At 44.5% G+C, this 15,294-nt stretch overlaps 1 protein-coding gene across 3 annotated transcripts in view; it reads right to left on the minus strand.

Annotated features, from left to right (window-relative positions):
• Positions 1-15,294, minus strand: part of LLGL1 (LLGL scribble cell polarity complex component 1) — a 110,090-nt gene that overhangs the window by 17,107 nt on the left and 77,689 nt on the right. For 2 of the 3 annotated variants that reach the window (XM_033914127.1, XM_033914125.1), the window contains exons 8-17: positions 14,573-14,627; positions 14,002-14,156; positions 13,685-13,902; positions 11,779-11,864; positions 7,409-7,559; positions 6,679-6,783; positions 5,657-5,949; positions 2,964-3,117; positions 1,999-2,152; positions 1,303-1,586 (exon numbers count right to left, since the gene is read on the minus strand). In XM_033914127.1, coding sequence (XP_033770018.1) covers positions 1,303-1,586; positions 1,999-2,152; positions 2,964-3,117; positions 5,657-5,949; positions 6,679-6,783; positions 7,409-7,559; positions 11,779-11,864; positions 13,685-13,902; positions 14,002-14,156; positions 14,573-14,627 — 1,655 coding nt within the window. The remainder of the gene's footprint in view (positions 1-1,302; positions 1,587-1,998; positions 2,153-2,963; positions 3,118-5,656; positions 5,950-6,678; positions 6,784-7,408; positions 7,560-11,778; positions 11,865-13,684; positions 13,903-14,001; positions 14,157-14,572; positions 14,628-15,294) is intronic. The other variant, XM_033914126.1, reaches the window with a different exon arrangement.

Raw genomic sequence — 15,294 nt, forward strand, 5'->3', positions numbered from 1 at the left:
AGAATGATGGTAAGGGTCCTCACTCTTAAGCTAGGGTATGTGCAGCAGTTGTAGGAAGTTTTGCCCACCCCCACCCGGTACATTTCACCCCTGGAATTTTCACCCATACACATTTCGCTCCCAAGATCTTTTGCCCCAACATTCACCGCAGTACTAAATATCATGACCATTTTTGTTAGCCTTGCTCTTTTGAATATGCCACTCAAGTACATTTTTATGGCTACACAACTTTAATTGTGCACATTTCAAAACTCTTGCAGTATTTGGCCCACAACGAAAATTTCATTTTTCATCAGAAAGTCTAAAATCAAACAATTATAAAAGTAAATACACAGTAGAGCGTCTAGGACAGTTTCATCACAGCCATTTCAGTGCAATGAAACCAATTCTCCTCCCTGACTTCCCTATTGCATCATTACCAGTGCACCCCTCCCTGTCCTGTGGGGGAAGGGACAATGCTCCCCCCCACCCCAAGATATGAAAAATAAAATGTCATTGTGGCCTTATTATGAATGGGTCAAAAATTATAGGTAAAGTGCACAAAGATTTTTTATTTATTTGTTTTTATTTATATATTTATACCCACAAATCCAACAATTCTAACTGGGTAACATATACATACATAAAATAGAAATAAAACATACAAAGCATGCAATCATGCTACCAAGCACATAACACACAAAAGCAAACAGCAAACCATGGCATTTTCAGATGAACATTTGCAAAATGAGAGGTCAGTAATGATCACGATATTGCAATTTAGTATAGCAGTGAATGTTGGGGCCGAAATGTGTGGGGGTGAAACTTCCGGATGCCGTATGCAGCTGGCTATCACTCACCATTCAGCTTCCTCCTGGAGCTCATAAGATACCACTACTACTACAGAGCTACCAGATGCACAGCGCCATACATTAAACACACAAGATCCAGTCCTTATTTGAAAGCATTACAATCTAAATTAGACACACAGGACAAAGAGTGAATCAATATTTGCTGCTCATGAAGGGAAATGTAGAAGGTCAAAGAGGTAGAGAGGGAATGAGAAACAAAATGTTTATTACAAGTTGGAAGCATTAGGACTTAAGATATAATATGTGTAGGCAATGTTATATTTAGGAATACAGGGTGCTGCTAGAGATGACTCCAGCTGTTCCCACTAGAGATCCTGCCACACAACCAAAGTGTAAAACGTGACAGGAGATAATGTGTGGCCGAACCGCAGCAAGGCCATACGACCTGCCAGTCTAATCTATGCCAGCAGCAGCGGCTCCTTCATCTTTTGCCTTCTGAACATAGCATTACCTTGAACTGTTCCTCAGAGGCAATCAGTACAGAATGGCTCCCCTGCATGTCAGGAGCCTTGGCCAGGTCCTGCGACACTTCATAGGGCTCTGGGAGAGGGTTGCCCTGCCCATCCAGGACACCAATTGACACGACAGGTGCTCGGTGCATCAGCTGAATTTCTTTACCTAGAACTGCTTCCACCGCATGCTCTGAAAACTTCTCCCGAGATGGCACCTCCAAGGCATAGGCAAATACAGAGCCAGAATTTGTCCCTGCCCACATGCTGGGGCCATGATGTGCTGCTAAGGAAAGAAAAGAAAAAAGCTCTGTGCTAGAACGCAAAAATTAAGCTTGCAGCAAGCATTAATGGATAGATTTTGAACAAGATTAGACTGACTCGATACAGAAATTGGATATTTAAGAGATCTTTCCACCTGATTTAAAACAAACTAAAAATTAATTTAACAAAATAGAAATGAGGTCATGATAAATTGTTTGTTCTTTGGTGCACCTACACTACAACACTAGCGATTTGGTCTTGCTTGCTAAGGTGAGAGATGGGGGTGCATCGATGTAGGTGAATGTTTAACAATTGATGGCCCAATTCTTCAAGCACACAATTTCAAAAGGGTAACTCCAGAAAATAACTGCCTAGATACAAGAACTTTCAATGGAGGGGAAAAAAAATATGATCAATCCACTCTATGCTCTTACCATCTCGGAGGAATGTGTCAGCGAAATACAGACAGCGCACCACTCCCGAGAGGGAGTCATCAGCTGAACGGGGCTCAATTCGCCTTTGCACAGGGGTCATCTCCAAATCATGGGGTCCAACTTGCTCTGCCAGCTGTGCATTCGCTTCCTGCAACTGAACGAGCAGATGTGAAATTCACCTCATCCACAGGAGAAGTTGGGCCACTTCAGGAGAGGGGGGAGTGAGCACTGCAGCCTACCACCATCTGCCTTTTCTCCAGGAGTGTTGGGAGCCTCACACATTTCTCTGCCTCCCCCCTCCCATGTTAAAGATCTTACGTATGGTGGCAGGGCTCTGCCAGCCAAAAGGATCAGCTGACTGACCCCCCACCAAGTGTGGCTTCAGTGGATTGGTGATGGTCAGCCCAGATGTCTTCAGCTAGTGGCATTTGGGCATTCCCACCAGCCATTTAAGGGGACACTTTTGAAGACTAAACCTCTACTGTCCTAATACTGTCCAGTATTTTTTCTTTTCTAATTTACAGGATGCAGACATATTCTTTGCCTTCCCAATTGGATTTCCCTTATTTGTTTCTTTTCTTAAATTATTGTAGTTCTACCCTTGTCCGATCTTGTCTATGTTTTAATTTGTATTACTATGTCCCCGATTTTATTATGTACACCATTTAGAAATATTTTATTAGCGATAGTATCAAATTTTAAATAAGCCTGAAATAACCTCTCCCCCCCCATCCCCTGCTCTTCTGCTACCCACCACTTAGCCCTTACTGCCAAAAATAGATGATGCAACAATCCCCTCCTGCTCTGTCCTCCCACTTCCCAATGGCTAAAGAAAGGAGCCAAGACAACTGACCATCTTTTCTCAGAGCTCATCTTGCGTCATTGCCCTCCCCCAGCTACTGATGCTTTGGCAAGATCATTTCAGGCTCTCTTAATCCATGTAGTCTTCATGCCCAGGTTGTTACCTTGCTGGATGGGCTACTGGTGGTCACACGCTTCTTCTCAGACACTCTGCTCTTACGGATCCTACGAAAGGACTGCCTGAGAGATTTCTTCAAAGACTTCACCCGGGAAAGAGGGCCCTCCATAGCCAGCGAGTCGTTGGGATGTAGCGTGCATCTGAATCACAATGCCAGGGGATCATTTCTAAACTATCTCCAAGGAACATAAGCAACAGCTCCTCGAGGACCACCAGCCCCCAGAGCAATCCTAAAAGCAACAGATGAAGCTGCAGTTTTGAAAAGACACTGGAAAAGGGCAGACACAGGCATAGTGAGCAATTCTATAGGGTATGTGCAACTGATTGGCTATTTCAAATGAAAAATACAAAGGGCACATAGATTAATGCCAATTCTGCCTTTGGTGATATGCTATAAAAAGGTGCAAATATTACAGGTAGGTATACTCTGGGTGGGATTAGTTTGCTACATGCATATGGCCTGCTCTTAGGTGCACACAGTTAAGTGCTTGGGCCTAACTGGGGTGCATATTTTCACTATTAAGCTAATCTCAGTTCTTATACAACAGGGGTCCTCAACCTAGCCTGGTTTTCAAGATTTCCAGAATCAACATGTTTGGGATCTATTTGCATTTACTGCTTCCATTACGTGCAGACAGATCTTATACATGCACATTCAATGTGGATGTCCTAAAAGCCAGGCTTGTCTGTGGACCTTGGCCTAGATGCACTAAAGTCAGCGATCATCTAATGATAGTCGCTAAACCAGTTTTGACTGGTTTAGTGAAAATTGCATTTGTCGACCCGATGCAGAAACAGCTCACTGCGTGGTTTTCTGCACAATCACTCATTCTTCGATTTGGCCATGTAAATAAGATCATTAATATTGAAATGCCATGTAACTAACTAGCCGAGCGATTGATGCCCTAACATCGCTTCGCAATGCACAAAAAGAGCAAATGCTTTTTTTAGCGATCTGAAAAAAAAAAAAAAAGCGACTAGTCGCTTATGTGTCTTACCAATAGTTCAGCCCTGAAATTAATATTTATAACCGGCACCTCTACCCCCATACCAGAGAAAATCAGCAGGAGGGATTTCCACTCCCAACTGCCATGATGAACACCCCCCCTCGCGATCGTGAAATAGTAGGAGAGATGCCCACTCCCCTCCTGCCACCAGATGCTCCACTGAACCTCCCTCTTGCTCTCAACTTCTCATAAATGTACCGGGAGGGGGGGTGTTCCCGGGGAAGCATCCCTCCTGCTGCAGAGGGTCTCCCAGTGCCAGTTCATGGTGGGGTCTTTGAGGAAGGCTGTCATGAGCTTTTTTTTTTTTTTTCTAAAAAGAAAAGAAAATACAAAAGCCCCAACAGCTGAGGGGCTTCCCTGCCACTCAGCTGTTAGGGCTTCCCCAAACCGGCTCTGCACATGTGTCAGTCGCAATCAGAGCAACTGATCAGATGGGGATTACCACAAACCTCGTGCAAATAATTTGTATGGAGGTTTATTGGTGTATCAATCGCTGTTCGAGTCGGCAAAAAATAAACAAACAAAATTTGGCCAACAGCAATTCACATAGTCTTAATGACCATGTTTTGTGCATCTAGCCCCTGGACTGGATTTAAGGATCCCTGCTTTACAGAATAGATTCCTACCAGGTGTCCAGTTATAGAATTACTCCCTCTATGCCTGCTTTGTTTTTGGGTTGGGGGTGGGTGGGAGACTGCTGTAATCCATGAAAATACAATAACATGCTTTCACCTCTTCCCCTCCCACCTGTTCAGCTGTAACAGCAGAAATGCAACAGAAAATCATTTCAAAACTTTCTTAATTTTTTGTTCACCTCATTGTCATCCTTCACTTTTTGTGTCAATATTTAAACCAGAGCTTCCCTAACGATCACAAAACCCGAGTTTGGGGTTATGACTTGGGTGGGCTCTCCATGGGTGAATTCTTATTCTGTACCTCAATGAGGGAGGGTGTCACAGAGTTATTTGGCCACTATTATGGCATCACAGCTGGACAATCTGTCCCCCACCCAACCCCCAGCAGAAAGCCTGTCCCTCCAGGCCACTCAGACTCCCTTGCTGGGCCTAGCTTTGAAACACTAGTGGTGTCTGACAGAAGCAAGTCTCAGTCACTCCTGTCCATACCATTTCCAATCTCAAAATTACTGCTGTGACCTCCTGGGGAATCACTCCTGCCCCACAGAGGTCACCAGACTACCAGCTCTAAAAGTTAGGCCTAGGGAGGGAGCAAAACATGATCATAGGAATGGGGAGTTTCAGATTCAATTTTAGCCAAAAGTGCACTTGCATATGTGGCTGAAACCAACACCTGAAGTTCAGCCAGCCTCTACAGTTTAAAATTTAAATATTTAAGCCCAACTAAACCTAGATAAGTTCCAAAATACACACATTTAACAGGGGAAAGGGATTGGGACTTGTACACTACCTTTTTTTGTAGTTTTACACAAAGCTGTTTGCATACAGGCACGTCAAGCATTTTCCCCGTCTGTCCTGGTGGGCTCACAATCTAATGTACCTGGGGCAATGGAGGGGATTAAGTGACTTGCCCAGGGTCACTAGGAGCAGTGTGGGGTTTGAACCCACAACCTCAGAGTGCCGAGGCTTTGGCTCTAATCACTACGCCGCACCTTTAGTGGGATGCTATGAATACACCAATAAGCATTACTAGTCACCTTGCCAGCACAGGATTCCGCCGGTGGTAATCAAAGAGTCCAAAGCCATGGCTGGTACCGAAAGCCACGAGGTTCCACTCCGAGTGTAGTGTGACTGCCGTAACTGCTGCTGGTGGCATGCATTGCACCAGAATGCTTAGCTGGAAACCCGGGGGGAAGTGGAGGGGGCCATTCCTAGGAGTTAGCCGATCATGCCCTTTCCAAGTGAAGCCTTCCCGGTCCTGCAGAAGATCCATAGTAGCAATGCTGATCAAGTGATCCGACTTCTCATCACTCAGCTCCATAAGCAGCACCTAAAGCAGGGAAGAGAAGGCACCGTATGTACAAGATTCAAGCTATGAGGAGGCTACGTAAGCCAGAATTAATCCCAGTACGGAATTTGAAATTTAAAAAAAAAAAAAAGTTCTCCCAGTGTTAAGACCTTAAATAGCCAAAGGAAAAAAAAAGAAAACAGCATTTTCTAACTTTGCATTCAGATATTTAACAATTGAATAAAGAACAAAGTCTTAGGAAAGTGTTAGGAAACCTGGTTCCTATATGTGAAGGTTTGGTTTCCCCATACTACATTATATAGATCTGTGGAATCTGAGACAGAAGCATGTATCATACTGTGTGCCCTCATTTCATTAAGTAACCCCCTCCCGCCCCCAATGGTCAAATATCAATTCACCACACTCCAAAGAGGGACTTGACTCTTTCAGCACAAGGAGATATTGAAAGCAAACAAGACAAAGCTTTGCCCTGTCAAAACCCACATGTGCAAAAAGCAAGACAGACAGCAGCACACATCCTCAATCACTCTAAACCAGTAGTGCTTAAACCTGTCCTGGGGGAATGAATATGCATGCAGCAGATTTGCATATAAGAGGCGACAGGCATGCAGTTTGCCTCATGTATATTCAATAGGGATATCTCGAAAACCCAACTGGCTGAGGGGGGGGGGGGCAGGACAGATTTAAGAACTACTGCCCTCTGTCCTCTACTGCTGAACACATCCTGCAGGTCTGCTTCCAGCACGTTACCTGTCCAGCTGTTCCTGCAACAGCCATTCTGCCACTGTATTTACAGAGAGCAATCTTCTGGATTCCCAGTCTTGGGTCATCACTGTAAGGGTCAAAGCAGCCAACCTAGCCAAAAAACCAACACATTTAATCAGAAGCCCTAGAAAAGTCAAAAACCCAGTTTATCCATCTGGGTCTTAATATTGCAGGCATGTTGAATATGGGGGTGGTGAGGAGGATAGGCATGAGGATGATCTTGTTTCCAGAGGGAAATGTTCCTCCTACACAGTCACATGCCATATTATACCATCCAGAACCAATCAAGCACATCTGTAAGAACAGACTTCACTGGGTTCAACCAGTTTCCCTAAGTTGACTCATATCATAAGAATTGCTATACTGGGACAGACTGAAGGTCCATCACGCCCAGTATCCTGTTTCCAACCCAGGTCCCACCTAGATCCCAAGTAGCAAAGCAAACCCAACTATGAATGCAACGGGGCATGGCCCAAAGGGAACCATGCTAAACTTTCTGCCTTAATATGGACTGGTCTGGAAAAATATGGGGTTGGGAAAGAACTGCTCAGACAATTGCAATAAATAACCCCAATTGGATTTGGTTAGTCCATCCCCATGTGCTATCTGTAGGCAAAAAAAACCCTTTAGTCTATGTCACTGGCCTACCCTTGCTGAGATGTGAACAAGGATGAGGCATGTGCACCAGCTGTGGGAGTGTAAGGGTGTCCTGTACCTTCTGGAAGGGCGGCCATTCCTCCTCACTGCCCTGGGTCATGCTGTCATGCTCACAATCTGTCTGGAAGATGTTGGCTGTCCCCAATTTGTAGAGTGGCTTTAGGGAGACTCCAGAAGCATCCCAAAAGCGCACAGTGCCATCCTCATGCCTAGAGGGAAGGGGAAAAAGTTTGAGTCATGATCATTAATATCACTGAAGGCAAGCGGCAGGAGGTCAGCAAAAGGGATGTTAAAGGCTTGAGCAGGTAGGGGGATACAACTGCATTTTCATTAGAGTAAGTGTTCGCTGAAGAAAGTGCACGCTGGACTAACAATTTCAACTTGTTTGAATGTTATTTGGCCTTTGTTTGATATTGAAATAGTTGAATAAAAAAATGATAGTTACAAGTGAAGATGAGTACTCAGAATCAACAAACAAATTGTACTGGGAAAGGAAAAGATCAAACGATTTATCAAGGCAGGAAGTAGTTTATAACTGAGAGCCCCCTGCAAAGTCTAGTGCTTTCATCCTAGCCTCCTTAGTTGTAATGTTTTTCTAACCATCCCTCCATCTGCCAAGGAGGAAGAGCTTTCCCAAGGATCAGATATAATGGGAAGGAAGTGGCATTGTCACAGCATCAGATGCCTGTATTGTATTCCCCATCGCTGATGGTAAAATTGATGGGCCTTCTAAATTAAAGTTAATCCCACATCAGCACACACCTGGGGTGGAAGGGGAGGAATTCCTCAGCCTTTTGTTAAAGATATGACAGAAGATCAGCTCACATCACCCAGTTCTAATCAGATCCTGATCTGAAGTACATAACATAGCAGCCATACTGGGTCAGACCAGAGGTATAGCCATGTGTGGGTCTTGTCCACCCAGTTTGAACTCAGGCCCTTCCAACCCAGCAGCCACATGCTGCCAGCCAGCGTACCTATTGGTCAGCTCTGCCGCATCCTTTTCTCAGCATCTACTCCTTTTATCCCTCCCCCCGGCGTGTCTACCTTAAATTTATTGTAAAATTTGCCAGGCAGCGACAGGGATTCACAGCGCTGCCCTGCTGATGATCCCAGTGTCTTCTCTCCACTACAGCCCACCCTCTAACAACTTCCTATTCCTGCTGGGGCAGGCCACAGTGGAGAGAGGGTGCTGGCAACCGCTGTGAATCACTGTCACTGCCAGTAACTTCTCTTCCTCACAGGTCTCTGTACCTCTCTTCCCTCCTGTCGTTCCCCCAACCCATAGTCAAGGCTATCTCCCATCTCTGTGCCCAAACCCCACAATCCCCCCCCCCCCCCCCGGCCTACCGTGCTATCTAGTGGTCCAGCAGGGTCTTTGTGGCAGAAGCATGGCCCACTCACTCCTGCCTCCAATGTGGCTTGTCTTCTAAAATGGCTGCCATAACCTTTTGTGGCTGCTTGCGGCATTACCTGTAGTATCATGAGCGATAGAGGTCGTGGCAGCTATTTTAGAAGGCAGCCGCATGGAAGCAGGAGTGAGAGGGTCGCGCTCCTGCCACAAAGACTCCTAATCTAAATCTTATATTTCAATCCCTGCCCATTTCTCTATATGAAAAATACTTAAACAATGGCAGTAGGACCTTACTAGATTTATCCAGAATGGCGAGGCCCCTAGGACTACATTAAGATTGCTGTGTAAACGCTCAGAGAGAGGACTTGGGTGTTCAAAATATTAAAGGATTGTTCCAGTTGCTCGCAACCTTGGAGTGGTCTTCGATGCCAACCTCTTATTTTCTACGCCTATCCAACAACTGCTAAGACCCATCCCTTCTATCTTTTCAATATCACCAGAATTCGCCCCTTCCTCTGAGCACACTACCCGGACCCTTGTCCAAGCTCTCGTAACCTCACACTTAGATTACTGCAATCTACTCCTAACTGGTATCCCTCAGTGTCGCCTCTCCCCTCGCAATCTGTGCAAAACTCTGCTGCACAATTCATCACTCATGTCATCCCTCTCCTTAAGGTCACTTCACTGGCTCCCTATCTGCCATCGCATACAGTTCAAGATCTTATTGCTGACCCTACAAGTGTGTTCATTCTGCTGCCCCTCAATATCTCTCCTTGCTTCTCTCTCCTTTTACACCTCCCAGAGAACTCTGTTCCTCAGATAAATCACTCTCAGCGTTACTCTTCTCCTTAACTGCCAATTCCACACTTCATTCCTTTCATCTAGCTGTCCCCTACGCCTGGAATAAATTACCCAGTTTGTCCGCCAAGCCCCTTCCCTTGTTTAAAAGCAGACTGAAAACCCACCTTTTTGGTATAGCCTTCAATCCTTAACCCTACTCCTCTGCCCTCCAACCCAGCCAGCAGATTAACTGTTCTCCTTAACTGTATCCATGACATCCTGTTTGTCTGTCTTGGCTGTTTAGATTGTAAGCTCTTTTGAGCAGGGACTGTTTTCTTACTCTTTGTGACTCTGTATAGCGCTGCAGGCGTCTGGTAGCAATCTAGAAATAATTCATAGTAGTAGTGTGAAGAGTTTCAGTCTTTGGGCAGCAGAGCTGAGATTGTGATGTCATAATGCCTTATTCCACCAATAAGAGCCAACCTCATCAGTGATGTCACAATGGCTCGATTGTCCTGGACTCCCCTCTGCCTTCCAACCCAGCCAGCAGATTAACCCTTCCCCTTAACTGCATCCATGACATCCTGTTTGTCTGTCTTGCCATTTAGAATGTAAGCTGTTTGGAGCAGGGACTGGTTTCTTATTCTTTATGACTCTGCAGTACTGCGTGCATCTGGTAGCGCTATAGAAATAATTAATAGTAGTAGTAGGATGCTGCGCAAATTCATTGTGGGATTGACAAGTAGATAAGAATAACTGTTATGTCCTGATACAGCAGAGCTGCTTCAGGGGACTTCCCCCCTTCCCCCGCCCCCCCCCCAAAAAAAAAAAAAAACTAGATTAGAATCTGACAGGGGTGTGAGATCTTCACCCCACATGTGACACTTCTCAATTTACAGTAGAGGATACCAGAAAGGGATATGGGTGGGAAAATGCTTTTGGCCCTTTTTTGCTTGGGAGCTGCAATGGGGAAGGGGCAGTGGTGATGGTACCGAGTGGGAGAAATAGCCTCGAACATTGCTTCCAACGTTTAAGAGCAAGGCATGCTGAAATGTTTACCATTGCAAGTGTGGGTGCCCAAGGGGTGATTTCTGCAAGTATTTTATGCAGCAACTGGCCTGGATGGGAGTGTGGAGAAGACTATTGTTGAGGTGGAAAAATATGGCCAACACTTTTGAGGCCAACGGTTTGATTTATTCACTTTATGCTCTTAAGTTTTCCTAAGCTTCCTTAAGCGGTTGAGTGGGAAAGATTTGGGTGTCGAGTACAATGGAAGGATTTCTTTACGCTCAAATTCAATTGGGGCTACTATTTGGGAAACTAATAGTAAACCTTTAACACCTCTACCTCCATAGATTGAACTCTAGGTTCCCAGACATCTGTTGGCATCAGTTGTGAACAGCGGGCACTCCACTTGTGGTGGAAGCATCTGGTGATCTGACAGTTCTGGCATGAAGTGAAGGGAGAAATATTTGGCTTGCCTTTTGATTGGACACTAGGGACCTGCCTGCTGGGAGTTGTGGGAGGGGCAGGGGGGGCATCCTTGCTTTACTACAGCCAAGCAGCCGATTGCATGCTGCTGGAAGACTCCCTTAAAATACATCTTTATATTTGTGGCAGGAGAACTTAAGTACTGGTGCTGATGAACGTTTGATTGCTGTATGGCTCAGAATGTTAAAAGCAATTGGATTTGTTCATGCCTTGTATTCAAAAGGATGCCAACTTAAATTGGAAAGAGAACAAAGAGAGGGAGAGGGTAGGTGGGCTGCGCTGCTTGCAGTAATTATATTTGTACTGACTTGTTTTGCAGTATTGTAATAACCTGATACAAAACCAAAATGATACCATGATAGAATTCCCTAAATCAAAATACGCATGAAATTCTTCCCAGAGCTGGTTCCACAATCCTTCAAATGAACTACAAGGGATATGAGTTGGGGAAAAAAAAAAATCCTAGAATCACATCCGAGGAACCAAGTCCTTCCTGTCCTCGTTACAGTTCATATGCATTTCCTTCTCTAAGCCTCCCCCCCACTCCCCACCCCAGATGGTGATCTTTAGAGCATCACCATAGCAGCAGGAAAGTTTAAGTCCTCAGCAACAGAGAAGAAAGGCTCACACCACCAAATCTACAAAAAAAAGAGACATTCAAAATCCAGATTTTGGGGCCAGGGAAGAGAAGTTCTCTTTCACCTGCAGGTCAACATCTAGGAGCACAAAGAGAAGGAAAAAAAAACCTTCTGCATCAGGATCACTGTGTCCAAACCCCCCAAAAAAGAAGTTACTTTACTCACCCTGTCAAAAGCAACCCTCGCTGTGTGGGCTCATGAGCAGCATTTCTTCCTCCATTAATTGGCCACGTCTGAAATAAGACTTCACCCTAAAGAGTGGACACAAAACAGCCAACCATGAGCAAAAATTAATCTGCCATATGTGGACTACACAGGAACAGCACAGGGGCTCTTCCCCTCTGGTCACTTAAACTGTACACGATGCATAGACCAGGTGGATGTATAGGGTCAGTTCTCTCTATCCACCGATACCACTCAAAGGGATTCATTAAGCTTAATATACGAGGGGGTAGTGAAAAGTTGCCCAACCAACTTCCCTAAATTCTGTAGCTGAAAAGGAATGTTATTTTATTTTATAAAGTGCCAATTTGCATAATCGTAATGCTGTGTTTTGACATCATTTCAGATCACTGATTGAACCATATCAACAAAAGGTGTGGAATTTTTTCGAACTGTGGGACTCAGCCATTCCTAATCCTGCAGAAGAAAACTCCAAAGGAAATCTATGAATGTATGATGCAAACATTGAGTGATAAATGTCCATCATACTCCACGGTAAAGTAGTGTGTAAACTTTCAGCATGGACATTGAGACTGAAGATGCAGTAAGGTCTGGGAGGTCTCAAACGGTTTCAAACTCCTGAAATTGTTGACCACATCCATGACCTGATTTTGGCACATCAGTGAATATCAGCTAAAGCAATTGCTGAGACACTACAGATATCTAGGGAACATGCTGGGTGTATAATCCATGTGTAGATGAGTATGCAGAAGCTGTCAGTCAAGTGAGTGCCCAAATGTTTGCATGCTGATGAGAAATGACGAGTGAACACTTCTAAGTTAATTTTAGTGTTTTCAGCAAACTGGTGCCAACTTTTTGGAATGACTAGTTACTGTTGATGAAATATGGTTACACCACTATAATCCTGAGACAAAACAGTCCATGCAATGGCGGTACTCAGGTTCTCCAACGCCACGGAAATTGACCCAAAAGCCAGCAGGAAAGGTCTTGCTCACAGTGTTTTCTGATCAGGAAGGTTGTAATGAATCTTCCAAGGGGCCAATTAAAGGAGGCACTGAAAGGAAAAAAAACAAAACAAACAACAACAAAAAAAACAAACCCAGAAGGAGAGGGAAGCTGCGGAAAGGAATTTTTTGTAAGACAATGCAATGCACCTGCTCACAAGGATGAAAAAACAATGGATATTTTTATGCAGCTAGGGATTCAGGGCATAGACCATACACCCTATTCACCAGATCTTGCTCCACATGACTATTTTCTGCTTCCAAACCTCAAGTTTGAAAGGGCAACAATTTGGAGTAATTTGGAGGTGACTGCAGCAGCGGATCAGTATTTCAGTGACCAAAGTATTTTTTTGGAAGGGTGCAGAATCTTCAGACACGATATGCCAAGTATGTTCAAGTTAGGGGTGAATGTGGAATGACTTGTAAGTTTCATGGTTCCACTTTATTCCCTTCTTGGTTAGGCTGAGAACTTTTCAGCACCCCCTTGTATATCAATGTTTTAAAAAAAAAAAAAAACACACACACACACAAAAGTGGTGTACATACTGATAGCATCACAGACAGAGTTTTGTAATACAAGAGTTAACTGGATGGTCTTAGAGACTAGTGGGTTAATCATCTTTCACACCTAGGGAGGTACTTAGCTCAGTTCTGCATTTGGCCACTTGCAAAAACAAACACAAAAAAAGCAATTCATTGGCCATTAGCTTAGTCCACTTGTGCATTGGACTATATCCAAAAGCCATCCAAATAATGCAAGATCAAGTAGCCAAAAATTCATAGGACCAACAAGAGAAGAATCCAGACATAGGCATCATGGCACATGTTTGTGAGCTTTTTCTGTATTCTTTAGTATGCTAATTTAAAATGAACACCTTCCTTACCACAGAGGAGAGCTGTGGATTCTGCTGTTCCCCAGCATTGATTATCCTCTCCCATAACTTGAGAGGCACATTGGAGATGTGATAGGCGCAGGTTATTGCGGAGGAATGGAGGGGAGCCAAGTATGGGGCAGGGATTGTGGGCCACCCAGGGGTCTGCAGGTCAATTACCACCAGCTCCTCCTCCACCAACACCACCAAGGCACTTGGGTTATCAAACTCTAGAAAAGCAACCAAAATGAAGCGTTACCAAACCACAGGGCAGAACCAAAGCGAAGACAGCAGTGGTTTATTCTTAAAGGCAACAGAAGGCCGCTTACCCTCCTCTGCTTCAGTGCTGTACACAGTAAAGAAATCAATGACACGCGAGGTGAAGTCCAGGGTCACTAGAGTTTTTCCCTGCAGCACCGTCACACAGTGTCGGTCACCATAGCTGGCCCGTGGCATTCCTCCACTAAACACAATGAAGTGGTTCCTGGGCACAGAAAATGAAAAATCATTTCAGGAAACCTATCTTGCATAACTTTTGCTACTTATACTTAAGCAGCTGGGGGGGAAGTTGGGGCATTTCACCACTCGCCTACTACTTGGTAATGGATTCAGAGTTCCATGCAAAAAGTTTAATGTGGCAGAATCAAGGGTAGTGCTGCCTGCCTCAAGTGCACAGTGCCAAGACAGATGCATCCCCAGGAGGAACAGCATTTTACAACTTAATTCAAACGCATTATCTACAAGATACACCCAGAATGGCCGCAGAATGCAAGACAGAGGACAATTTGGCATTAAAAAGCAAGTGGGTGTTTAAGTGAATGGAATTATGTACTACATAGCAAACTTGACGCTTCACATATTCACACTAAGAAAATGAACTACCACGCTGAGCATACGTACCCAGAGCTACATGTTCTCCACTGGATTTTGTTGATAGCTTTGCAAGGGAATGGGCCTGAAAAGACATAACAGTTACTACAGTACACCACCACTTTAATATGGTTTCAGTACCAATTAGCTTACACCAAATTAAAAAGCAACACCATAGTAGCACCTTGGACATTCCCTTCTCCCGTTCCACTCTCATGCGACTGCCTTCTAACAGTTCTACAGCCAAGCTGAAATGCTACAAGATAATGCCCTGCTCTGCAAACACATCTAGGGACATGATAAATGCCAGAATCGTCTCAACCTGCATCCAAGGCCACCCTTCTTTCAGGTTTTCCACAATGAATATGCACGAGAATCTGTTTGCTTAAAATGGATTCACTGTGGAATATCTGAAAAGCAGACTAGGGTGCAGCCCTTACAGAAGCCTGTGTTAAACCATTAGAAGGGCATAATCGAAAGGGACATCTAAGTCCGTTTACGTCCATCTCACAAGTCGTCCAAAGTAAAAAAAACAGCTTAAGACACATTTTCAAAAAAATAAGTCCAATTTTTTTTTCTGTTTTCCTAAAATCGTCTAACTATACGTCCTGCAGATCTGATCGTCCAAGCCACTAAGTTGCCGGTGCCCTAATGAAAACCACCCCTTCACCCCCCTCTTTATTACACCACTGCTTAAACCTGTCCTGTGGGACCCCCAGTCAGTTGGGTTTTCAAGATATGCAAATCTGTCT

Source organism: Geotrypetes seraphini, chromosome 11 (assembly GCF_902459505.1).
Source record: "Geotrypetes seraphini chromosome 11, aGeoSer1.1, whole genome shotgun sequence".
Taxonomy (NCBI): Eukaryota; Metazoa; Chordata; class Amphibia; order Gymnophiona; family Dermophiidae; genus Geotrypetes; species Geotrypetes seraphini.